Here is a 26,627-nt window from a genome sequence, read left to right on the forward strand (position 1 = left end):
CCGCGATAGAAACGAGCTCGTGTATCCGGCGACCGGTATACATCGCAGGGTTGTAAATACGGCGTGTAATACCGTGATGAACTGATTTTGCCCAGGCGGCGTTAAAAAATATTCATATCGCGAAGGATTCTGGATTTACGTCGCGCTTTAATCTTTCTCTGTATACATTTTACTATAGATTAATTATATTAATTATTATGGCTCAATTTTCATTCATATAAATTAAGAAAATATTTTTCATAAATAATGTACAATTTAATTTCAATGTTTAGTGACACGATCAAAGTAAGGCCACAATTTTTATCGTAGAAATAAGCATTATTAAAATTAATGTATTTCTAATTAATCTTATTTTTAAGGAAATATAAGAGATTTAATTGTGGATACTTTTGTGTGATGTTAATCGGTGCTTTCTATCGATCGGTAATCGTAGTTATTAAATTATACCTAATCTATGTATATTTAATGCTAAAGATAATTATGTGAGAAAAAAATTTAATAAAATATAATTTTTTAATTAGATTGTGTTAATAAATTAGCACAGTAATATCGAAATGAAGGAAGGTAATGTGAGACAGAAAACAAGATAAAATGCGAAGGAAGATCGCATATTGTAATGAATGCCATGAGTAATTGGTAGAATGCATGGAATATACGACTTAGAGAAACTAAAATTAACGTGGTGGATAGCAGCTTGGTCTGCTAGCTACATTTATCTACATACGTGACCGTGCAATCAAAAATATTTTCTCTTATTAATAATTTCCCTTATTATTTAACAGTTTTGTGGTTTTTCGTAAATTTACAGAAAAATATGCTATTGGTCTGTATTTTATATGTCACGGGATCAAATTAATCAAATTAAAATAATTTCTTTTTTTTTTCTAAAAAAGTATCTTTGAGCCATTTATTTTTATGTTATTATTAATCCACAATTATTCCTACAAAAAATTCCGATTGCATATATGCACGGAATTTTTTTTTTTTTTAAAGTGATCTCATAAATTCTAAACTTAATTACGAATTTAATCGATTAATATCTGAGAGCGTGCAGGGTAATCGTAAATCAATCTTTAGACAATGTTACGGTGAAAATATTCAATGGCGATTTTTATGTCCAGCGTTAAAAAGGCCATTTGCTAAAGAAAATAAAGCTCGATAATGAATCCATAAATCTGGTGCTTTTATATTAGAGATTTTAGAGATTCTAAATTAAGAAAATGGACATGTAAAATTACGTTATCAGAAAGAATATGAAGACATAGGAGAATGTGGATTAGTAATAAAAATTTTTCAACAGACTTACTTTTTCTTTTGCACTTTGATTCAATTTTTTAATAATACATTATGAGAATACCTAGCTGTTTTTTTTATTTTTTTTTTATTATATGCATCGCGATGTATATTTTCTAACAAATTACTAATTAAAATTTTTATGATAATAATAGTAACGTTTCAAGTTTGGATAATAAAGACGCGTATTGTACGCTGGCAAATTTAGGATTAAAATAGCAGGATAACAGAGAATCCAGTATGTATCGATTGAAAGTGGTGCGATTACATATACGGGGAGTTTGAGTTATCGGCAGCTCGCGATTGCATCGCTACGCGGTTATCGCGACGCGCATACGTATATCGCGCGACGCGAACGCACGGCAAACAATATGCGCTTTATGCAACCGGCTGTAATTGGAAAAATATAGTTGCAGAAACGGGAAGCGTTTCAGTCGCTCGTGCGAATTGAATTGAAAAATCTAATGCGGATTTCGTTTTATTTGCTCACGTAACGCGGTTCATAGAATAATTTTGGAAGGGCAACAAAAAAAAAAGAAAAAAAAAAAAATGTTCACAAAAGAAAGTATAAGTTGCGGTTTAATGCGGAGATAAACGAATATAAAAGCTGCATGGCGTTTTTGATCGTCTTTTTAAAGAATTTTTTTTACGCCAAGATCGCGAGTTTTAATAATAATTAGCTGTTGGTAATTTTGTCTTGTCTAACAAGCTGCGCGCCAACCGAGCGTAATTATTAAAGACAATAGAAGGCAGGAATTATAGTTATCTGGGGGACCTCTTTATCGCATACCCGGAGCAGTCTGGTAAAAGATTACGTTCTCATTAATCGGGATTAAGGACGGAAGATTAAGGGAAACCCCGGATCCGATGTGAATGTTACAGGTTCCATAAACGACCAACGAGCCCGTTGCTTGATGGTTCATTACCTCAAAATGAAACCATAATTCGTTAAAATTGTTTGCATAAATAAAGTTTAAATAAATTAACCAAAGTAAAAAATTCTTTCTCTTTGGAATGAAAAATATTTCCTTATTGATATGCTCAACATTATTTAAAAAGTTATGTCTTTAAATCGGAAAACAATTAAATCAACTTTAATTAGCAAATAAAAATAGTAGAATAATATCGAAAAGACTAAAAATGTATTTCAGTTTGTTTTTATCATCGATCTCAAAATTTATTTCAACTAATAAAATGGCTTTAAAGCAAACAGATTTAACTTCTGCCTTATCGTTTCAACAAAGTATGTCAGCTTAAAGCAAGGGACATTCGCGAGGAAAGCGCAACCCAGGGCGATTCGAACTTTATCTTTTGCATCGTTCGTTACGTTGGATTTTAAATTGCGAGCCCGACTTCGCCTTCTGTCAATTACGCGTTTGCGAAACGCATAACGCGAACCCGGTCATGAATAATGAAAATTTAATTGCAATCAGAAGCCAGAGGGAACTCCGAGGCGATCTCGCCGTAGCGAGGAGTCATCGATCTACGAATACCTCGTCGTTTTGCGGTATCCGCGAAAAAGTTATTGCTGTTGAAGCTATTGAAGAACGTGAGCTGACTGGAATTGCACGGCGGGAGAGTTTCCCAAAGTTTTGCCGGAAAAGGCGTCGTCTTAGCAACCGCTCGGTGGTCGTACATAAATGGCTACACGGTTTTCAGATACTTGGCGAGGTGCACGCGGGAGCTCTATCTATTAGCGGACTGCGAAACACGGTATTAATCGGGCAATAATAACCATGGAAGGGGGGAGGGGAAGTCGTGCTTCTCGCGGAATCGGCATTTGTCCGTAATCTGCATTCATCGCCTACACTTCGTCGGACTTTCAGTTTTATCTAATAGCGCGGCCGCTATTCGCAATATGTACGCTGCACAAGTTGTAACACTGCGCGCACCACATATATTTACCTCAAATTCATAATTAAACATCTCCGGTTCATTTTAATAACGTTAAAATAATAAGGGGGATGCCGCACGAGCAACAAGAGCAATTACTACATTATTGTAATGAAATGCAACGAGCAACAGAATACGAATATTTTAATAAAGTTAATTAATATTAAATAACACCTCTCCCTCTTTTCCTCGCTAATAAAATATTCGAATATAATTATAGACGACATGGAGAGAAAAAAGTAAAAAAATTAGTTAAATTATTAAATTAGTAGTCGTATTAAATTTTTGCAAAAGTTTCGTAACAAAAGTAAAGAACCAAGTCGCGTTCGTAAAGCGTGTACATTTAATGAACGTAATTGAAGCAGATGGTCGACCAGTATGGCGGCATTTTGCGCATACATACACGTTATTATCACAAATGATATTTTACTTTCCACGTAATGATCTCGCGCTCGTCTTCTTATCGTCGTTGTCGATTCGCTTCGTATACATATAAGTAGTAATGCAATACCAGTGCAAATGAAAAGAAATGGACCGAGCGGGAGTATAAACGAAAAAGAAGTGAAAGAGAAAAAAAGGTAGATAGATAAAAAAGCAGTCAGTCATTATTATACATAATTAAATATGAACTATATGTATAATTAAATAGATACGACTTTTATTTTTCATGTGTGAGATTGAATTCATTATTGCCAGAATCGAATTCATTAACGTTATTTTTCTAAGCTACAGATTGGGTCTTTCTTTTGGCTTTTTTCCTACCGCGGGAGTAAGTGTTAATTAATTTTTATTACTATCGTGTTTTCCGTTTAAAATTATTATTTTTTATAGTGAGAATAAAATTATTATAATGCGTGAGCGAATTCGGAAACGATATTTTAAAACGGAAACGGTTCGGAAATTAATCGACAATGTCGACTATGCCGCAGATAGTCGTGAAAGACGTATTCGTCTTTCGATTCCCCAAACTAAACTACTTTTGAACTACAATACTACTGCTAATAATAGGCAACGAATCTCCGAATTTTATATTTTTTCAATTATTACTTAATATTGATATATTTAAAATTATAATAATATAATAGAATATAATTATTTTATCGTAAATCGTTAATTCGTTGCCTTGGTAAAAAAAAATTTATCACTCACATTTGATGCGACGCGAGCGGAGTTCAGCTACATAGTCCAGTGATGAGAGAATAATCTGTAACACACAAATGAAAAAATAATATAAAAAATGTGCATAAAATATTTATTAATTTTTATTAATTTTTCCAAAGAGATATTTGAAAATATAATAATCTAACTTTTCGAAAAGATTTTTACAAGAAAGAAATTTTTCTAAAATTAAAATTGTTTTTTTCTTTATAATTATTATTATTTTATAAATTATTATTGGATAGTGAAATGAGTTGATTAAGCAGAAAAAGATTTTACATTTTTTTTTAACAGGAAAAAAATATTTACCCAAACGGTGCTCCGCTGATGCCTGATGTCCATCCGGGACCAGCTCCTCCTCTCAGAACTCAGTTCGCATCTCCACAGGTCACTCGCGACACTCGCGGATTGTTAATGAAAATTACTCGCGCGACACTGGCGGTATTCCCGTTTTAAAATCCAAACGCCCGATTACTTATATTCGGTATACGCGACGAACCCCGTGGTTCGTTTAATTAATTATCGGCGGCGACGATACTTCAAGTTCTCTTTCGGATTTTTATCTAAGTAAAACTTATTGTTAAAACAATATTGTTAAAACAATAAGTTTTACTTAGATAACATCCTAGAAGAACTATGCTGAAAGAAAACTATTATTAATAATATTGTTTGCACATTTATACATTTCAATTTATATATGTATAAGCACTACAACTACTTCTACTTCTACATACTGGATATAAATAACGCGAATTAATTTACGCGAAGTTCCCGATTTACGCGATTTATCCTAAGCTATTAATAAATTTACCTACGCGAACTTTTTAAATATAATTTTCTGTGAGTATTTTATTTTTCCCACCCGAAATTTTTATATGTATAAAGTAAAAATGAACATGCGGACAAACTTTGTCGATGCGCAGCAGCGGAGTTGACGTCTATATCAACGTCTGATCTGTAACAAACAAATATAAAAATTAAATTGTAGAGATGTTGAAACTATTAATAGTCTTAAAATAATTGAATTGAAAGTACAAGGCTATTAGTCTTGTGTTAAAAAAAAGTGAATCTTACCCTGAGGTTGCCCCGCTGAAGCAGGATGCCTATTCCGAGGCCTCCTCCTCCTCTCAGATTGCCCAGGCTAGTTTCTAATCCTATGATCTTAATCTGAAATAAAGCAAAAGATATTGTTTTGGTTAATAATAAATCCAAACTTAATATATTATTAAAATATATATATTTGTTTCGTATTTATTCTCAGCGCATTAAATATATTCGGCACGTTTCTCCGCGTTGATATTACTAGTCGCAAAGGTTACTCGCAGTACTCGATAGCTGTATGCATATGTTAAATACGTAGAGATTCACCTTCGCACAAAACTGCTTTCTGCGTGTTTATTGCGTGCTCGGCTGCCGGCTTAGGTGACTCTGGAGTACAGCTTAAGGCCACGCGCGTTCGACCGTCCGATCTTTGTTTACAGTATTGCGACCGTGAAAAAATTCCATTAAAATCATGCAACACTGTATCTCTATATAATAACATATGTATGTATATCTAGATAAAATTAAAGCTCTGCTTACTCTGAGGGAAACCTCCTTCTCTCCTCGAGATGTCGATTGTTGTCCCGGATTCTCCTTGCTCGCACAATCGGCTGCGGTTCGATCGCTGCGTAGTGGTGACGAGAATATTCTCTCTCTCTCTCTCTCCCCTCTGGATCTGAAACAGAACAAAAGTTTTGGATGGTTATTAACAAATCCATTGAGAATGTACTCTAAGAATGTAATTACTTCCGCTCGCGTTGCTAACCGCGTTTGACCATAGCATTATGCGCAACAGAAAGACGTGGACGTCGCGCGCGCGAGTCTCGTTCGTCGCCGAGATTATCACAAGTCGTGTGATTGTTGTAGGTTATCTCGTCAGCTGTACGCTCGGTCGCTCGGTCGCTCGACTCTATTTTTTGACTCTCTTGTTCCTCCGCTACGTGCTACGTAGCGCGTGGTCGGCCATTTTGTGCAGGCGATCCCCCCGCACCGCGCGCGCCCGCGCCAACTAACGCCGTCCGGGACTCACGATCCTCGGTGCCGTTCACACCACGCGAGAGACATGACCAACCGTTCCCGATCCCTGGTATTCACTTGCCCGCTACGCAAAACTACGAATACGTCGCGGTTCTCGTGGGTGAAATCCCACTTCAAACGAGCTTCGACCAAACTGATCGACGATCAACTTTCAATACCACCAAAGACATTTCTGTTGAGCGTGTTACGGAAATTCCACAGCCGGCAGAAGCGTCCTCAGTTGCATTAAATTAATTGTCGATCAGCTCGCCCGGAACTTGATTGAAATAGGCCTGAATTTAATCGTTCGTGGTTAACGCGACCGGCCCGAAGAAGCGAACACAATTGACTTACAAATGAGAACAGGACTTACTTAAAAAGGAAGGAAGATGAACTTGCGCGCCTTTTTGTATGCAGAGGATGATCAGGAGAAGGAATTTTCGTCGGGATTGTATCGTCTTTCGTTAAATATGCGGAGCGCCCGCTCCGCAGGTCCTACTCCGACGGCCCAAGAGAGAGAAGTGAAGAGGGAGGCTGCTGCGAGCAGGCACGGCGCACCGTCGCGCAAGCGCCGTTCGCACTTACACGCATACGCTGCGATCTCTGCTCGCTACGCAAAGGTACCACTATGCGATTCAAAAATTATGTTACGAATATTGCGAATATTAGATTCATAATTAAAAATTGATGCCCACTTCCATACAAAATTTATGTAATATACGTATACTTCTAATTTACTTGTCCGGCGCATCCGTAGCAAATTCGACAAATCCGCTGCGACAACGAGCTTGAGCTGATTGTAGAAAATTTATATGTTCGAGTTAAAAATGTTTATTTTATTTAATATATTTTTTTTTTGCTGAAAGTTTAACGAACCCGATTAATCAGATCGGTAAACGACGCGGCGGCGAACAAATGTAACATAAATAACGAGGCTGATAAAAGCTCGACCGCACAGTTCGACGACTATTGTTCCACGGACGATATTCGCGCGCAAAAATATCTTGTATGTACAGCACGGTTGAAATACGCTAGCCACATAATTGCACCGCGCACAATGTGCGCACGATGTTCCGCATTATGACCCGGTGGATCGCGCGGAGAGATTTAATGCGGCGAAAGCAATTAGATCGAGTGCCTCGCGAAGAAACAAGGAAACTGCAGTTTATTTCTTTTAGCTGTCCCGACGGGATCAGGATAGAATATCCAGCAGTTTCGCTGCACCGCTCTTCTGAGAGAGGGATAAGGCGCTTTTTGCACAACTTTTTCTTTCTCTTTTCTCCCCGTCCTGGCACGATGATGTTCCCGAAAATAAATAGGTAATTGGATTTCGCCGTAAGACACGGAAAGCTGATGGAGTATCGGGAGGAGCCGAAAGTTCTCTCCCTCTCTCGTCTATAACGCTTCACTTTTTATCTTGCCAGTCACCTGCCATTAATTCTAAATCAATCCTTTCGCGCCAATAAAGTTTCGCATCTCTTAAAAAAAAGAAGAAAAAAAAAAATGAGCGGCAACTTCTCAACGTCTCGGAAATTTCGCGCGCTGTGCCAAGGTGCATTTACTTTGATAACGTCGGGAAAATTGACGCGCGATTACTTTGCATTTCACCTGCAGACACGTAGGATCATTGTACGTATGTACATGTACGTATATAACAATCGCGTAAATTATCAAGAAGCCGTGAATACAATTAGCGGGGAGTTATAAAAATATAATAGTTATAAATTCGATTTAAAACGATTGCTCGGACAGAGACGTTCTATTAATTGACTTCGTCATTACCGAGTATTTAACGCGTTATTAAATTAATACACGCTCCAGAAACGTCATTTCGCGTTGCATTTGAAATTGACGTCGATGATTAAATTATTGCCGTAAAATCGTAAGAAAACAGAGGCATCGATTGTACCGCATTAATTTTTTTAAGCGTTTTTAACCGCATTTAGTATCAGCTGAGAGAAAAAAAAAACATCTGCGACGGTCAACTTCCTCATTTTCTCCACCTAGGCATCGTTCATCTCGCGCATCGGGATAACGTACACGAGAACTTAAGAGGTGCAAAAAGGCGTCTTTCGCAACTTCAACTTGAGGAGCACGACGGGAACGACCGTGTAACGGCAGTTACGCGGAAAAAGCGGTCGGTGCATCTGCGCAGAAACATTTCTCTTAGCTTATACACGTCTTTCATCTCTTTATGCACAGGTGGACCGCGAAGTGCAAGCGGCGGGAAGCGAAGGTAAAGCGGAAGGAGCGGAAAAACTCTCGAGAAGTCGCGAAGAAAAACGCGAAAGAAAATGCGAATCGTCCGCTCGACGTGGCCGGGGAAATGCTACCCGATCTTTCGCGTTTCTACCTCGCCGCTTGCCTTTGACAAGTATTAATACGAATTTCGTCGGTTTTCCCGCTCGTCCCTCCCCCTCCGTATCCCCTCGTCCTTCCCGCCTACCACCGTAGTCTGCTTTAACGCGATATATCATTGTCGAATATTTTCTCGCCGAAGCACGAGCAAATTCGATGAAGAGCAGAGGCGTAGCGACAGATTACAGGATCGTGGGCGACGTACTGCCATGAATTTTTCTCCCCGGGGATAAAATTGAAAATGAAAGGCCGGGGAAACACGAGTGTATTCTCCAATTCAAAAGACATGAATAATTCATGCACACAAAATTCAATTTTATATCTATTTAAAACACCTGACCTATTAATCCAAAAAATATCCCGGCGACTACACGAACGGGTCGCGTGGGGTTCTGCACGAATTTGATGCCGGTCCAATTTCGTCGCACTTTGTTGCGCCATTGGAAAAATGAGAACTCGACCGTGTCGCGAGAGGATCCATATAAAATTCAGGTATTCCGAAAGCCGTCGATTCGACGATGAAACAAAAAAAAAAAGAAGAAAAAAAAAAGGAAAAAAACCCGAGCGCTCTGTCGAGGGAGACATTACGCGACTTTTCATGTCGTACTCGTGATCGATCGTGTTTGCATTACCGTGGTATGCGGTCGATTTTGCAAGATTTATGGCTGTTTCATTTGATAGGTGAAGCTATTTCGTAGTTTCGACCTGCGCGAAGAAAATAGGGAGGCTATTCTCGCTACGCCGCGCACAAATTTCGCTACGAAATTGCCGTTACGTGAATGAAATTACTGTTAACGATCGCGGTTATGCCGAACCTGAGTATTAATTGAAGGTTTTGCGGCACGGGTCAAGCGTATCTCATAATTTATTGTGTTTGCATTGAGAGCACGAAGCAGTTTACTGCAAATCTTACGAACAGAATGCCAAATTTCTGCATATTCGACTGATTACTACGCAAAGAAATCTAGCAATCCGAAGCAATAGTTAATTAGTCCTATATCTCCACCTATTCGCATATGCTTATATTTTATTCCTATCTGCTGAACGATAATTTTCGCTTTTTCGATGTATAACATTAATTCATTTCGATGTAAAAAAAAAGAAAAAAAAAAATTGGAGCGTCCAGAATTTTTAGTTAGGGATCATGCCGACTGTATTTGCGAGAAAGGAATCTTTCTACCTCGTGTCGTAGAATATCCGGTCGCCGGCTAATGCACCTGTCTGCAGGTCGTTTAATTATTCTCGACATTACTCTGAGGCAAGAAAGCCGGCACAGAGAGAGGGTTGAACTGATTGTGAGTTGAGCGTAGTCACCGTAAGGTGTCCAGAACAAATGGCGACGACGTTCTTGAAACTCGTTACAACTTCGAGTCACCCAGTTAATTTGTTGTTCGCGCTCTGATTCCGAGGCATTCTTTCGTCGGTAAATTACGTCGAAAGAAATGAAGGCACTTTATGGATTCCCAAGGTCGGGAATATATTTCGATTAAAGTTCAATTATTTCAATTTGATCGCGAATACTTCAACGACGTGTCTTTGAAAGATGCTCTCGTTTCCAGCCTCCGTTTCTCCGTGTCTCCTCCGGTGTCAGAGATAAAAACGAAATGAACGACTTCCGTTTTTGAAGCACTTTAGAATGCAACACGAATAGTTACATCCGATCCGCACTCCGAGTCCGTCAAATCGATATTTCGTATAAAAAGGCGTGCCCCAAATTTTTCATATGTTTTTACCGGTCAAATGTCGGAGTTCGTGCGAGACCCAGTTACTGCTATTTATTTTATTTTACTTTTTATATTTTTAATAAATTCCGGAGCAAATTCTTTCCCGGTAACTTCAGTGGATTGATGCGACGGAAACACGAATTAAAGTAAATGTACAACGAGATTGATTAAAGATATATAAGCTTTTATAAAAATGTAAGAAATAATATAAATTGGTGGCGGATACAAACAATATATAATTGTCATCTTCATTGTAAGTTAAACAATAGAAAATAAAATATATCTTTAAATAAACTTAAAGCTTGTAATTTCTTATTCAGCAAAGGTTTAAAAATTCCGTTTACGTCTAAAAATAATATAATTTAAATTTCTAATTCGTGATAAATCTCCATAAAAATTTCGGTTTGATTAAAGAAGTTTATTAATCCAAGAACAATTTCAAATATGTCACGGCGTATTTATTTTGCCGGAAAATCGCAAGTTTTACGATATTAACCGCAGATTTATCTCTGTAGAACTTCAAATTAAAATTCGCTCGAAGATGCAAATAGTACCTTATCGCGTGCGGTTTGAATATTCCATAAATCTGTCGTACCGTCATTTTAATAAACAGAAGGTAAATGGAGAGAATAATTTTTCTTCCTTCGAAAGGGGGCCGCTACGCGACTTTTTCTTAGCTACCTTCAATAATCCGCGGCTACGTTGCTCGCTACTCGATCAATTCTCGCCGCTCAACGAGCCCGTCCCTCCTCGAGTCGCGTGTTTTCGACGATTTGCTTACCCCTCGGTTAATCGTGCCCAGTGAATTTCGCAAAATTTTCAGCGGAGAACGCGAAATTCTTTTCCTTGCCGAAGAGAAAGTTTTTAATCTTTTCGTCGGGACCCGCCCGGAATTACGCGACAGTTATCTTCAAGATAGAACGTATAGTCCGTCCGTGAGATTATCCCTGGATTAAGGCTCGCATTACGACGAGCCTCGATTACCGCTGTCCATCGGCAGAATGTTTGCCCGGTATTATCCGAATTACGCGGACGCGAGGGATTCTTTTAATTAAATGAAATTCCGTCTGAATGGTAAAACCCTCGACGTGGCGAGGCCACTGTCAAACGCGTTATTGACCTTGAGACGGCGAAAAACATTTCTGCCCTGAGCAATTCATATTGCAAAATCAAAATTGAAATTTGCTCCGATGAGCAGCTTGTAATAAATAGAATAAAGCACCGTGTGTATAAGTGGACGGTGTCGCGCGCGCAATAAAGTTAGAAGAAACCAATTTAAACTTAAAAGTAGGTTGCCGAGCGATTACGCTCGCGTGAAGTCTGATTGAAAGTTGATTCGAAAGTAATCGGTGAACTTAGAAATTTATCGGACGGCGCATCTATATTTTGGTTAATTACGAAATTATATTGTCAATGACGTTCAGTTGCAACGCCACGAGCTTTTACCGCCGCGATCGATTATCGGTCTCGGCCACTATTGCGACAGGTTTGCGGAAAGCAACTTTAGAGCAGCTCGATTAACACCATAGGTTACCACCTGACGTTTCATCGGTCCTTTCTGCGTTTCTCGCGGCACGATCCGGACGACGAGGGCCAATAACGGCCAAGAGTTCGAAAACTAACGACGATGCTTACGATTATTGCTCCGACCTTGCGAGCGATTAATTTTCGTCGACATTTTTAAGAGCGTCGCAGCAAAAACCCCGAGTGGGTTTCTCACCGCAGTCGACTTTAATCGATTCCGAAACGAGATTTTCAGCGGCGACGCGTGCCTAGCATCGCGAAAGCCACGTCGCGGATACAGAAATAAAAAGTAAAAAAAAAAGAGTATAAAAAAAAAAAAAACACGGACGCGTGATCCAATTCTGTGGTAACCACCGCGCATGTTGAAGAGGGCGAGAAAAACGCCGCGCGACGTGTGTACCCTGCGCTATTTTTCCGCGAGAATTGGCAAATGAAGTGGCAAGAGCTCGCCTTTTGTCGTCCAACGTCGGCGTATCAAAATAAAATTAGGAAAATTTCCCACGAAATCAATTTACATCAACTTTTTACTCTAATCGCTCGAAAAACGCGATTTTAATGAAAAAATAACTTACAAAACGCAGTTCGAAATAGCGATATTAAATTTGAAACGGTGAAATACTCGGGGTGTAGCAATTTTCAATGATCTTAACTATTGACCAGTTGTTGACTGCTAATAATCATCATATATGTATATATAAATCGTAATTATTATTTTAGCTAAAACAAAAGATTATCGCTACCTAACACGTTCTATAAAATTAAATCTGTGATATTAAAAATTAATCGATTTTTATTTTCATTAGATACTCTGTTCATTAATTTTAGTGTTCTAAAATTTGATCGAAATTCCGTCTCTCGGAACTATGCGACAGACATCGTAACTATGCAATGCATAATCGACTTCGGAGTCTCCGGCGGTTCTCCACGATGCGATATAGTTGCATCGATAACGATCGCATCGAGACAAATCTCGTCTTCGGTGGGTGCAAATTTGTTTCACGATCTACGTGTGAATGCGTCGCGTTAACAATACCAGTATAACGATTTCTGCGGGCTACGAGTCCGCCCGGAGCACTTAAAACCGGTCGTCTACGTTTACGCGGATTACATCCGCGAAATTTATTCAAAGATATGGAATACCTTAACGGCGCGGCGCGGAATTATCGCGGTTCTGCCGCCGATGGCGTACCCCGTTTCGCAGATTCAACCCGGGCAGGTACAGACGGTTTATAATTGCGCAATTTGAATAACGCTTATTTCGGAAGTAAATGGAGGAACTCACGTCGGGTTTAATAGAGCTAAATAAGAAATTGTCTTCGAGACTTCGGCCGCGTTTTGTTTGTCTTTCTGAAATTGAAGTAAAAGCGACGAAAATTTCACGGGAGTTGCGGTAAAACGAATAAGAGGCGACTTTTCCTGGCGCTTATGTCGCAATTTCTTCAGATCCTGGTACAGGACTTTGACCGTTTCTAAAAGATCCGAAGGGAAACGGAGGAAGAGAAAGCAGGTAAAAAAAAAGCTAAAAGGTAATGTCCGACTATTTCGCGAACGCGTTATTATTTAAATGGCATGGCCATTAGGAACGTGTCCGTGCAATTCTTATTGTTAGAAGAGATGGAGATCCCGGGATCATACGTGTCGCGTGTGTTATCCACGTCGTCGCCATGGCTTTCTCTTCATGATTTCCATTTTAATTAATTTTTGCCCCCGGCCGCGTAGAAAATAAATCCCGTCGTATACTTTTTCTCTTTTTCTTAAATAACAATCAATTATAAATTGTAGCAAATCTGAACTTTGCGATCAAATATAAAATTATTCGGTGATTGCTACAATAATAATAATAATAACTATAGTCGAAGCAACAATCAGATATTAATTAAGGAATTTTTAAAGATTAAATTCCAGGATAAATCTATTAAAAAGTGTTTTAGGACTTTTCTGACCTACGATCCTACTCGTGCAGCTTTGTCGTGTCGCCAAGTCGTAATTTGCGTCGAAATCTACTTTTACCAAAAGATATAGGAGGGACTGTGTTCGCTGTTGCTTTTGTGCAGTTAATCGAGATTAAGATTAATTAATCGGTAAACGTAGTCCGGACAGAGTGCGAGCGTAATAGTTCGCAGCCACGAGCGTCGCGTGGCTGCGTTCTTCCGAATGCACATCTCCCGTTTAATTCTCTAAAACGAAATTTCGCGTTGCAACGTCCGATTTAATGCCTCGCTGCAAAACCACCCGAGGCGATGGCGAGAGTTCGCTTTAATACCGAGATACTAATTTAAAGCGCAGCTATTAAAATACGTAACGGTGTAAGCTTTTTTTTTATTTTTTTTTTTTTTTTATTTAACCCACACGAAAAGCCGTCGCGCGATGAAAACTAGATTGAGAAATATGATAAAAGAGAGAAAAGACCTGTTAATAAGTGGCGCTTCAAAAGCGTAATAAAACGTTTGCGGATTATGTAAAAGAGATTTTTACAGTCGCTGATACGGTAAAGTGGGCCGAGACAAAGGTGGAGCGAGAGAAGTAAAATGTAGATGAGGGAGAAATATAAAAATTTGTACAATTGTCAAGAGATGTTTTCACAATCAATATCGATTACTAATAAGGTATCTTACCAAGAGCTTACATTTTGTGTTGTGTACGTAAATTGCAATAGGTATTAAAACAATTCATATTTAATTGTAAAAAAATATAAAAAAATGTGCCAAAATAGTATTGTTACGATGGCATGCGTATTTTACTATTTTGACCATTCAAGGGTTTCCCAATATAGCCTGAAATCACGGTATCGATTTAACCCTTTGACTGGCCACGATATGCCGTCGTGTCATCGCTTCACGACATCGCGATGGATATGATGGACACGTCGTATGTTATCGATTTTTCTCGCTTGTATGATGCCACGGTATTACGATCCGCAGAGGTGGAAATTGCAGCATTGTAATAGTTGGCGGGATTTTATTGACTGGATTGTGCCACCGTCATCCGCCGGTTTGTGCGACCGTAATAATCATCGACAACGCGGCGATAATGCTCTCCATTCATTAATCATCATCTTCGCGCAGTGACTCTCTTCTAGATTGTTAAACTATTGTCTCGTAATTGACAATTACGTTAGAGCGATACGTATAGTTCAAGTTTTGTAAGACGTAAATTTTGAGTACGAGTGAATATAATTTTATACGAGTAAGACTGTAATAAAATTATTTAATATAAATCTGTTAAGAGATAAATTATTTAGCATTATTATTATTATTATTATTATTATTATTCTTTTTTAAATAAAAGTGGGGAAAAATGCACCATTTAAGTTTCGTGTCGATTGCGCAAAGCATGTATGTCAGTGATAGTAAAATATGCATTGCTGTTTTTTTTTTTTTTTTTTTTTTTTTTCTCTGACTGTCAATGACGATGTAAAATATTCATATTTTTATCGCATCCAATTTCTGCATTATTTTCGGATCTTTTATAAAGATAGTGCATCCTCGTCGAATAAATCGAACGCGAGATTACCAGTGAACATCCACACTTTTTACGTTAGATTAAATCGCGTTTGTGCTCGCGTATTCCCATTGCTCGCAATCTGATCGCAAATTTCGAAAAATTCACCCTATCAATTTCGAACCAAAATTACACGATCGAACTTTGTAGCAACAATCGTCGGAATATATTTTTGTAGATTTCATTTTTGTTTTTTTGCTTTCTTGGGCGAGGGCATTTTCGGAACGAAGAGAATCGACCGGCCGCCAGACAATAACTCATTCGCGTCGCTTATAAAATGAGATTTACTACGGCGACTTTTCGCACCTCCTTAGTTTTCCGCAGACGACTTCTTAATCTCGTCACCTTGCCCGTCTTTACCCCGCTTGCCGACGGCAATCTAATTTTCCGCCCAAAAGGAAAGGGTTTTAATCGCTCGTCGCTCGAATCCGTTCATCTCTGACGGTTTACCGAAAGACACCAGAGTTAATTTTTTTTTTCCTCCGCATCGACTGTAATTTGTTAACGCACTTACGGATGCCGCTTTAATTACTCTTATACGTAATTTTTCTTAATTATTTATTATACATAATAATAAAATAAATTTTATCTCTTATGCTCGGAGAAAATATTAATTAAAATTTTATTATTTTTTTTTATTCTTAATGTAATGGCAGATCTAAAAGTAACTGTGGCGTATTTGTATTTTACGAGCAACAGAATTTCAATGAAAATTTCATCTCTTTGCGAGCAATATTCCTATCTTTTTAGTATCAGAGGAAGACAAAAAAATATATATAACGTATCTTCTTCGATAATCGATTTCTCTTACACATGTCCCGCGCGCTGTTTTATTTTTACTATTTCATGTAATGTCAGCTATTTCAATTTTCTTATATTCATAACGCGTACCCGAGATTTTTCCCGTCAATGTCAGCGGGAAACGCCTGCGAAAGCGCACCTGGCACTTCGACGGTTCCCTCCTTTTGGTCGACTTCGCGGCTCGACGCCGAGGTATTATAACTTCGTGTGCACCAACGACAATCCGCATCCGCTTTCAAGATCCGCGCAAACTTCTCCGCGTCCCGGCGACTCGCGCGCGAATCACGGCGGTCAAGATTTGCAATTCCCTCTCTCGACTTTCTGCCGTCCGTGCGCGGCTTGCTTCGGGGAGGGTCGGCGCGGCGTCCGCGACGCATTCTAATATTCCTCAAAATTGAATGCGACGCGGGAAGTTCTTCGCGATTTCCAGCTCTCACCCGCGACCGCGGCGCGGAAGCGTGTAACCGGGGTTGTAACTTCCGTATGCAGCATCTGGCTCCGCCAGAGGAACACCCTGTGCACTCGGTTATAGTGCCGCGACGATATTTACAACGCTGACACGCGTCGAATCTCGACTTAATGCCACCACCCAACAGTCGTCGGCACCCGACATACTTTTAAATAACTTATTTGATTCTGTGGCGCGTTTTAATTATTGATATAATAACTTAATAGAAAATACATGGTCGATACTTTGATCCGCAGTTGCATATCTAATTGCATTTCCCGGGGGCAAGCGATGTCGAGTCAAGCAATTTCATTTGAAATTCTCTCTTGGCTCGCGAGCCAATCGTCACTTTCGTCCGCATTTTCCGGGCGACGTGTTCCGCGATACGTTTCGCGCGTCCGCGCCGCGCCGCGACGTAGCGTAATCCGGTCGAAAAGCCGGTTACGCTCGTCCTCATTAACTCGCCTCAACAATGAGCGTGGGTGTCGGCGTAGTACGTCCTTTCAACCCCCGTCCACATCCACACCCTTCTCGAAATTCTGAGCGCGCACGCGCGAGTTCGCTCGTTCTCTCCGTCCCTCTTTATCTCTATCTCTCTCTTTCTCTTTCAACGTCGACGGCGACGACGACGACGACGACGATTACGTCGACGACGGGGAACGACGTGTGTGGGGGCGGTTCGCGCGTAAAATCGCACTGAGCGGAGGCGCTCAGTCGCGCGGGACACGTCGCGGGGTGCGGTTGCTTCGTCAGGGTGTGCTCGCCACGCGGTGGTACGTGCGTGCGCGCGTGCAAAGGAGGAAACCGACACGACGGCCCTATCTGTGCCTTTCGCACGGGGGTGATGCGGACGATGTGCGCGTGCCGATAACGATAAGGCTGCCGCAGGGATGTGCTTAGCGGGGGGCACTCGAGCCCTCTTGCTTTTGGCGCTCGTGCTGTGCCAGCGTGCCGGCCGCGCCGATGGCAAGAACGACAACTGTAAGTACGCACCTCGTGCCGCCTCTTATCGATGTAACTTGAGGAAGGATTGCGACGCCGGCAAAGAGACGGGGTGCCGAAGCGCGACGGCTCGGATGCTTTCGCATTCGTACGAGATATTTTTTTTCCTTTTTACGATACGCGCTTCCTTTAATCTCTATCAACGCCCGACCTGATTTTTAATCCGGCTTATCGCGTACAAATAATTTAAAAACACGCGAAGACGCTTTAAAGCTCTGCAATTACGCACCTTTCCGCACGAGACAGACGCAGATGACTTCGTTAAAAATTGCATTGTCAATTACGTCGCTTTAGTCAACTCACGCTTAATTAAATGCACTAAATTGAATAACAGTATTTTACAATGAAACGACATAATTGCGGATGCCATCGTGTTTAACAGTATAAATGATAAGATAATGAATTACTGAACGAGCGTTAAAATGGAAATTGCAAAGGCTATTTTTGTACGGACGTGATGCTGCAATTGAGGATAAATTATAGAAATGCGTCACGTCATGTGCGAATAATAATATTTGCGACGTATACGCAAACGTATATCGCGCTAGTGATATTTAAAATAAAACATTCGAGTTACGATTCGCGGGCTCGTGATACTTTAATTATACTTCGGCTTTACTCCTCAAGATGCGATTACACGAATTACTCTCCGATCTGAAACCCTTCATTTTTATTTAACAATAAGATTAGAGCTGGAAATATTATATATATCGTTAGAATTTAAGCCGATCTGAGAATATTACAGGCCGTAAGCCGCCCGGAGTATTTCATCAGCTCCTTTAAAATGGCCGCGATACAAAAGCAGAATATATCTCTGTTAGGACATCGCCGGCATATCCCCATCCATCGGTGTCGTTCGCCTCTCGATATCGGGGCAAGAATTCGAGATGGTATCTGAAAATTTATCATTGCTCTCGATAACCGCGCGGACAACGTGCGTTGCACAATAAAATTGTCTCCCGCCGTAAAGAGAACGCGAGAATTCGCGTCACGGATTATCGGCGCGTCGCGAGCGCCGTTCTCGCAAGAGAAAGAGAGAAAGGGTGAGAAAGGGGAAGGGACGAGAGTCAAGAAATATTCCCGCCGATGGTCCTTTAGTCTTCTCGGTGTCGGAATATGCTAAAAATACGGTTTACGTACGCGTCGACGTTACGTCAGATCACGATCGGCATTTTCAGCGCGCTACCACAAATCGTGCTTTTCGCGAATCCTCGAATTCTGTCGCTGTTTCTTCATATGCAGAGCGCTAAAAGCAATATTGGATTAGCTCTCTCGCGCGAGTTATAACAGAACCGAGTTACGTTCCTATTGAGGGAAAAGTTTTCGCAGCTTCTTCGGAAACGAGCGAAATATTACTGCCACCTTTTTCGACGCGCGAGCGACTTGCGAATGAATTATTTGAATGGAAAAGTTCCGTTAAGTCAATTTCATTTTTTTTTCTTCTTATTTTTTTTTATACAAACTTGTCCCTTTCGTAATCGGACGGACGGTAACAACCGAGTATTATTATTTCCGCTCGTCTCGCAGAAGGGAAGAAAGGATTTCGCAAAATCCCTTTCGGAAACGGGGAAAGTCGGCCGTATGAAATATCTTCAGTTTTTCCCCCTTATTTCTGCCTTCCTCTAAAATTTACTCTTTACGATTCGCGTCGGTAACGTTCTCTCTTTCTCTCGACGCCGGAGTTCTCGCGTTTTCCGAAGCTGCATCCGCGACTCCGTGTACCGCGGAAAGTGGGTTGCCCCCATATTCTCCGCGCGAAGAAAAGTTGTCTTAATGCATTAGGGACGCATGTGTCTTGCGCGAGGCGCGCCTTCCTACTTGGGATTGATAAGGTTTACGATGCCACGGCGAAAATCGATCCTATCGCGATGCGTGCACGTAGCACACGCTTCACCGTCTGTTCGCGTAGACGATTCCCTTTGCGTTAATTTTCACGTGGAATGCACGGCGAAAGATAGAAAATTATTACACCCAAGACTTAACTTGAAATCTGGATAAACTTTGAGGGCTGAGCAAATAATCCTGCTTTTAATATTAATTATTAAATAATAGAGGATCTAAACGCGGTACACGAAAGCCGTAAAATATGATAGCCCGCGTGTAGATAATATATCAATCGATACTTCTCTTTCGTCGGCATTAATTTAATAACGGAATTTAATATATTAATTAACTAGTATATTAACTGATTAACGTATGTATGTGACCATAGAGTATTTAATGGAACGTATTGAATAAAATAATGACGCATAAATCCATTATGTACCGGGTTGCATTAAAGCTAGATACCGTGCGCACATATATGTTCACGTACGTAGTTTCTAAATCAAACGAATTTACGTTGGTAAGTTTAGAACGAGTTTGAAGTAAATTCACAAAATATAAAACAAGAATTGAAGGTTTCTTTTTAAGGATGGCGCCATAAGGAGTAAAACCTTAAAGAGAGAAGTATTAAAAGAGTGGTTTTTTTTTTTTTTTTATAGATAGTAGTACCGTGCACCAGATAAACCGAAATATATATCAATCTTTACCTAATAACGGAAGTTGCGCGACTTCGAAATTTATACTTTTCGAACGGGATTCGTGGAGATGCGGTTTGAATTAAACGTCGCTATTTCCTGCTCATAAGTTTGTACTTGGTGAAAAGTCTGAGGTCGAGTGCTCTTTCGGAAACGTCGATACTCCGGGCGCGGCGACGCGGATTAAGTGCCATTTCTACGACGACGAGTCGCCGTGTCGCGAATTTTTACGGCCGGGTCGCGACCCTCGGGCTCGCGTATTCAAAACACGAGTATCACCTTTAGTGGTGCAACACGCAGTTTCGGTGGGGTATCCGCTCGCGATGAAGAATTTTTACGATCGCATCTGCCCGGTCTCCTCCACGCAAGCATGTCGATTTCATTAGACATGAATTTTGATTGAGATTTTAACATTTTACGGCCGATGAAATGTTTGATCAAAGCAGAAAGATCAATCACGGGATGCATTACATCTCTATTAAATCCGCGATTTAATTTTATATTTATTTCTCTTATTAAATTTCCATTGTACCTCGCCTCGTATAGAACGTGCGGGTGTGTGTGTGTGTGTGTGCGTGCACGTGCGTGTATGTGGATGTCCGCAGTATATTGAGCTCGGGAACCGTGGGTTTGCTAAGCCCAAATGACTGTGCGGATCAGTCATCCCTGCGGGAAAGATGGAATTGAAGTTAAAACGTAGCGACCCAAAGATAAACATTTAAAAACATTCGCATTACATCTGCAGCAAAAGGAATTGTTTTCAGGCTTTTTCTTATATCCCGGTGGATAAAATTGCAAGGAAAACTCGCGAGTCCTCGCGATGAAATGCTCGCGAAGCACGACCACTCTCTTTCGCGCCAACGCGAACGAAAATTGAAGGAAAAACACTTGTGCCGCGAGATAGAGGTTTAGATTTATTCGACTAGACAGAGGTAAAAAGGAAAAAGAAAATAAAAAAAAACAACTTTCGACCTGCGATACACGCACGTTGTAAATTTTTACTCGGCGAAATAATTTCATTGCGAGTTTAAAGGTACTACGTACTGTAATACGCGTGATTCAAATGTCTCACGACTCGCGCCAATTGAGGGCCATTGAAAAATAATTTCTTTACCTCTCGCGCCCTCCAAAAAGCTATCGGGAAAATTGCCGCGTGTACGTCTAAAACGTTTTTCTCAGGTCTCGCGCAAATTGGCAACGTTCGGAGTAAAAGTTGGCGTTAATTTTCGCCGAGGGTACATATCGTGAAAAGCAAAGTCACGGCAATTTCTACCGTGGAGAGATGCAGCATCCGGTGACATAAAACGTATCTGGCATAAGTGAAAATTCGCATTCGCTCTGCACGAAGAAGAAAATAGATAGAGGCCCGGCACGGTCGTAAAAAATGGCGATGCTACCCCCGTCACGAGGGAGAGATACAGATAATATCGCGCGCTCACGGCGTATTCGCGCGAGAAAACTTTCGCAATGTGCCGAAGCTTCTCCAAGTGCTCAGAGGAAAGTGCTCGGAACTTAATATGATAGCGCTCGGTTGGCGCTCAGACGAGCCATGGTGCGCTCGAAGAGAGTAATATTGATCGACGGAGCGAGCTTACATCGTGCCAGAAGGGAGAGAGAGAGAAAGGCGGGAAGAGAGAGGGTGCGAGAGAGAAAGGAAACCAGGGCGAGGAGGCGGAGGTGGAGGGCGCACGCCGGGTACAAGAGGGAGGGTCGCGTTGGATGGTGGCATACGAGAAGGGGTGGTTGCCAGAGGGTCGTAGGGCCGACGCGCACCATCGTGACCAAAGGGGTCTCTTTCCCTCCACCGTCATTCGTCTTTCTCTCTCTTCCTCTTTCTCTTCTCCTCTTTCTCCCTCTTTTACCCTCTTTCCCTCTCTCATTCTCTTTCGTTAAACTTCTCTCTCTTTCCCGCGCCTTCTCGTTTCGCTTCCCTGTTTCGCGGTCGCTCGCGTAAGTCCGCTCGTTCCCTCTCACCCGCGGCAGGGCTCGTTTTGCACGCGACTTCACGTGAAATTCGAAACTTCACGGTGACATTACACGGTGCGATCCATCGGGCGACGGGTCGATATTTTCAACGCGAACGGACGCACTCCTGAATGACCGCCTCGTCGATTGTATGACGAATCGTTGATCTGCGTTTATCAGACAATACAACGATGTTAAAAAATAAAAAAATAAAATAAAATAAAAAAAAAAAAAGAAAAAATACTAGAGTTTTCACGTATAAAATAGCCGCGCGAAATTCGTTTTGTATACGTGCACGACAAATTCAACGAGTTTAAACGACGCATAAATCCGATAACAAATTATACAAGAAAAATTATTAAAAACGGGCGCATTCTGTGTATTAAAGTTTTTACCGAACGTCAAACTATCGCGAGACAAAGTTAGATTGCGGGGGTAACTTTAACTGAAAAGTGAGTAAAAATTTCAGTATCGTTTAATATCGAGAAAAGTTAATTGTTAGTTCCAGTTTTTGCTTTATTCTAAACATTTTCTGCTACTTACAGATACCTTTATTTATTAATTTTTTTTCTTTCGAGCCGCGCGTTATTAATTATCTTTCAAACAGTTTTTCAGTTTGATGTAAATGTGTATCTGCTGCAATTTAATCTCACCTTATGTCAATACCCGTTTAATGATTCCTCCAAGATTCTTCGACTTTTTGAGTCGACCTTTTCTCAGCAAATATTTGAAAGAAGATTTAATTGCGAAGATATTTAACATCGGAGATTAAACTCATCTTAACGAATTAAGTTTCGAGGGTGGCGCACAGACAACGGAATTTCCTTTCTCCGTCAATTTCAAGTCGAAATTGAATTTCTGCGTGTGCACTTCTTATTCCTTCTCCGAGAGAACAGGGGGACTAATTATATTTATTACGCAGGCTGATTCTCGGGGAGTCTCAACAAATAATCCGTCGCTAAAGCCTCCTTACGTCGTCGGAGGTATAAATAATCAATAATCTCGTATTAGGTATTATTTCCTATTTCCACCTTTCGCCACGATTCACTTATCGACGCATGCAAGACCGAAATCTGAATCGCCCTGTGTGATTTGCGGCGTGGACGCGGCGGTAGCGGTTCGTCTATTCGTATGACAGGAGTCCGCAGGGGGAAGTAATGCTGGCGGAAGGAAGCCGGACCGCTCGACGATTGCGAGATGCACCGCGCACGTGGCATTCCGATGACGCCGTTCGCCATACCGTATTTACACCGGGGCATCGTGTGGCCGCCGGAGAAAATAGCGCATCTTTATCTCCGCGAGAATCTCAGTAAGAGACTCGGCCCAAAAAATGTTCTCGCCTTGAACGCGAATGGTCCATCGGCAGCTGCGAGGGCGCGCCGTGCGGAAAACTATCTTTCGTCGCGCGAGACGAGCGGAAACTTTTCAATCGAGTTTCTTGTTCGGAACGACGACGACGACGACGACGACGCCACGTCTCCTATCTCGCCCCCTCTACCCTCCCCCCTCGTTACGAGCTTTTTATTTTCGCCCCCTCGTTCCTGCGGCTCGTCCATCCGGAACGAATCGACGGCACCGAAGAAACCTCGATCGCGGACGAAGCTCGACCGTGTCGAATAGATCTCTTCATGCTTCTTCGAACGCTGTACGGCTCCGCGTAAATTGTCCCGTCTTTGAAAATTGTTAAAATAATTCCTATCGTTTAACATGCGCGAACGAAGCTGATCTAAGATTATTATCTTAGTTTTCTAAGATTATAATCTAAATGTAACCGAAAATTTAGCGAAATTTTGTCCTATTAAGTGCGGTGAATTAAAGTTAATCGTGCTTGCATTGAGATCCGAGTCGAACCATTATCTCGACGGATGAATCAATCGGCTGCCAATCGGTCGAATAATTCGACTCAGCCCGCTTATCGGTCAGAACGCGCATTTAAATGATTACACGAATCAACGAATCGATTCTTCGATGAGGAACTGTAAATGATTAAGTGCAGCAGGACGCGCGTTCTTGATCGTTACTCGTCTGAATAGGCGCTTCCTATTAAAGAACGTAATCGCTTTTGAGCTGACCAAGCATTGATCGTGATACAAGCATTTCCAGAAATCTAATATAAAATAGAATATTTTGATATAAACACAATTGAAACGTAAATATCAAGTGCATTTTAAATTAAAAAGAATTCAAGAAGAAAATATTGATAAGATATCTTTAACATTTTAATAATATTTACGAGCAGCCAATAATTCATTAATTCTATAAAATATTAATGCATTAAATTTATTTTAAAAAATCTCATTTTATTAATAACATAAAATTTCGTCCGTTTTATTTTTGTCTATGAAAATAAGATACTAAAATCTTGTTGAAAATCTTACAGAATTTATGTACGCATGTTGTCTACAGCGGATCATCTTATACGAGAGAGTTTGAGAACTAAAACTTCTCGCTACAATAAAGTTACTTAATTCGCTAAATCATGATGGCCGGGGAAAATAGTTCTCTCTCAAATATTCTCGGTGTACGGACAAAATTTATGTTCCTTAAAACTGATCCTCAACTCGACGAAGATTTGTGTCTTCGGTGCTTGTTTTTCTGATCTTTAAATCCTTGTCCCGGGCACCGAATTTAGCCTCTTTAAGACTCCAGTTTCGCCCTACTGCACAAAAGACCTTTTGTAAATCTCCGAAGTTACGCTCAAATTTCCCTTTGACCGGTTTTGAGTATCTCGAGTAACTAGACAACGAGAAGTTCCTTGCTCGAGTATTAAGATAATAAACGCTCTTGACGTTCGCTCGAAATATTTGATCGCGCAAGATAGAATCTCCGTGTCGTAATTGTCAGGCGCGCCTTGGACACGTCGCGTTGCCGCGAAAATATCGACGGTCTGCCGATACCGTAAAAGTATCGCGCGCCGGTTGGTTCTCGATTCACGTGTGACCGGGAGCACGGACTCGGAGGCATCGAGCCTCTACATCGTCGATCCGGAAATGCCACCTGCGCGTGCCATAATACATTACTTAACGGTGAGTCACGTTTTTCCTGTTCACCCGCCTCACCCAGATGTGCAACGCAACGTACGTGTTCGACAAGCGGGTGGCGGCACGGAGGCGTGAGGAAAACTCGTAAAATTTCATACCGATGGCAGTAAAAGTTAACAGGCTTGACGAAGTTATTATTACCCACAATTGTTGTCGGTACGCACCAGTCGTAACTCGATAAAACAAATACGTTTGCCCAATATGCCCCATTACGCAACGTAATAAATACCTCGTCACGTCGTAAACATTATCGTAAGGCCCGAGATTAAACCCTGCGAGATCCCGGGAGGCGCTTTAAAATCGCGTTTAATTGAAAAATACCTGCTCCCAGGGCGAATTATTTTAAATAGATTAGTGCATTCTGCAATTATGCGCACTTTCGCACAATGACGCGTAATGACCCGAGCGTTCGCATTAATAACGCACTCGTATTAACACGCCGCTCCGACAGAATTCATCGCTTTTCGTCTATCTCGCGCTCGTATCTTGCCAATGGGGCGGGGGGACTCCCGGTAAATTATTACTATGTAATTGATCGCAATGCTCCGCGTTGGATTTCCCGCGGCTGTTTATTTGCCGCGTTCCCCACACGCAGTCGAAAACGCGTGTGCCTGGACGGTGACGCAGCGACCGTTTTGCAGGCACCACTTCAGGCCGGCGCGGGTGAAACGCATGCGTCACGAAACCGCCGGTCTTGGGAGCAAGTAATTTCGATGTTGCAGAGCCCAGCTGCAAAGGGATGGTAATGGGTGCCGCGAACAAAGGGAAAAGGGAGGAGGGGGACTCTCGCGAGAGGAACGAAGACGCGCGCGAACGCTAAGTTCCGGGAGAAACTGCAACCTCTGTTGCCTGTTACCGAAATATGCTGCGGCGTAACGCCGGGAAACTACAGCGATCGCAATATCGTCCTGCTCCGCGAGGACACAAAGTGCGTCTGTAACTTATTTCGCGACTGCGTCGACTGCCGACTCTCGTGCATTCGTTATCATTCGTTTTAAATGCAAATCCCGCAAATCTGCCGCGGTGCAATTGCCGCGCCGGCATTGTAGACTATTTGTACGAAAGCGTCACATCGTGTCATCCACGTGCAAAAGTGGAATTTTCAGTAGCTGACCTAGAAAAAACGCGATTTTCATCTTTGTAAGCACAGTTTTTAAAGCGGGCGCGTAATGGAGCACAAGTGCGATTGCATGTTTGTTTCATTCCGCCGAAACGTAAAAAGCAAAATATTGCACGGCTGACTTTTATTTTGGTTTTTTAATTCAATACCAATGTTCTCTTTGTAACCAGTTTCCCTCCCCGAATGCAGAGTTGATTTGCGATAAAAATCATAAAAACGATA

General features: G+C 41.2%; 1 protein-coding gene and 1 long non-coding RNA gene across 4 annotated transcripts in view; one reads left to right on the plus strand and one right to left on the minus strand.

The window, feature by feature from the left end:
* LOC139105886 (uncharacterized) overlaps positions 1–26,627 on the plus strand; it is a 146,377-nt gene that overhangs the window by 62,198 nt on the left and 57,552 nt on the right. Inside the window, exon 1 of one of the 2 annotated variants that reach the window (XM_070662220.1) lies at positions 17,458–17,739. The exons of the other annotated variant lie outside the window; for it this stretch is intronic. Within the exon in view, the coding sequence (XP_070518321.1) occupies positions 17,649–17,739 (91 nt within the window). The 5' untranslated portion in view covers positions 17,458–17,648. Of the gene's footprint in view, positions 1–17,457; positions 17,740–26,627 lie in introns of those variants that run through there. 2 annotated transcript variants of the gene reach the window in all.
* On the minus strand, positions 3,945–8,873 carry LOC139105936 (uncharacterized). 2 transcript variants are annotated; one of them, XR_011546261.1, is made up of 3 exons: positions 5,926–8,870; positions 4,654–5,813; positions 3,945–4,390 (listed from the first exon to the last, which is right to left on the minus strand). It is a non-coding gene; the product is annotated as an uncharacterized lncRNA (long non-coding RNA). The 2 variants fall into 2 exon arrangements; XR_011546262.1 differs by lacking the exon at positions 3,945–4,390 and having other exon boundaries at positions 4,400–5,299; positions 5,419–5,813; positions 5,926–8,873.

Source organism: Cardiocondyla obscurior, linkage group LG01, assembly GCF_019399895.1.
Source record: "Cardiocondyla obscurior isolate alpha-2009 linkage group LG01, Cobs3.1, whole genome shotgun sequence".
Classification (NCBI taxonomy): Eukaryota; Metazoa; Arthropoda; class Insecta; order Hymenoptera; family Formicidae; genus Cardiocondyla; species Cardiocondyla obscurior.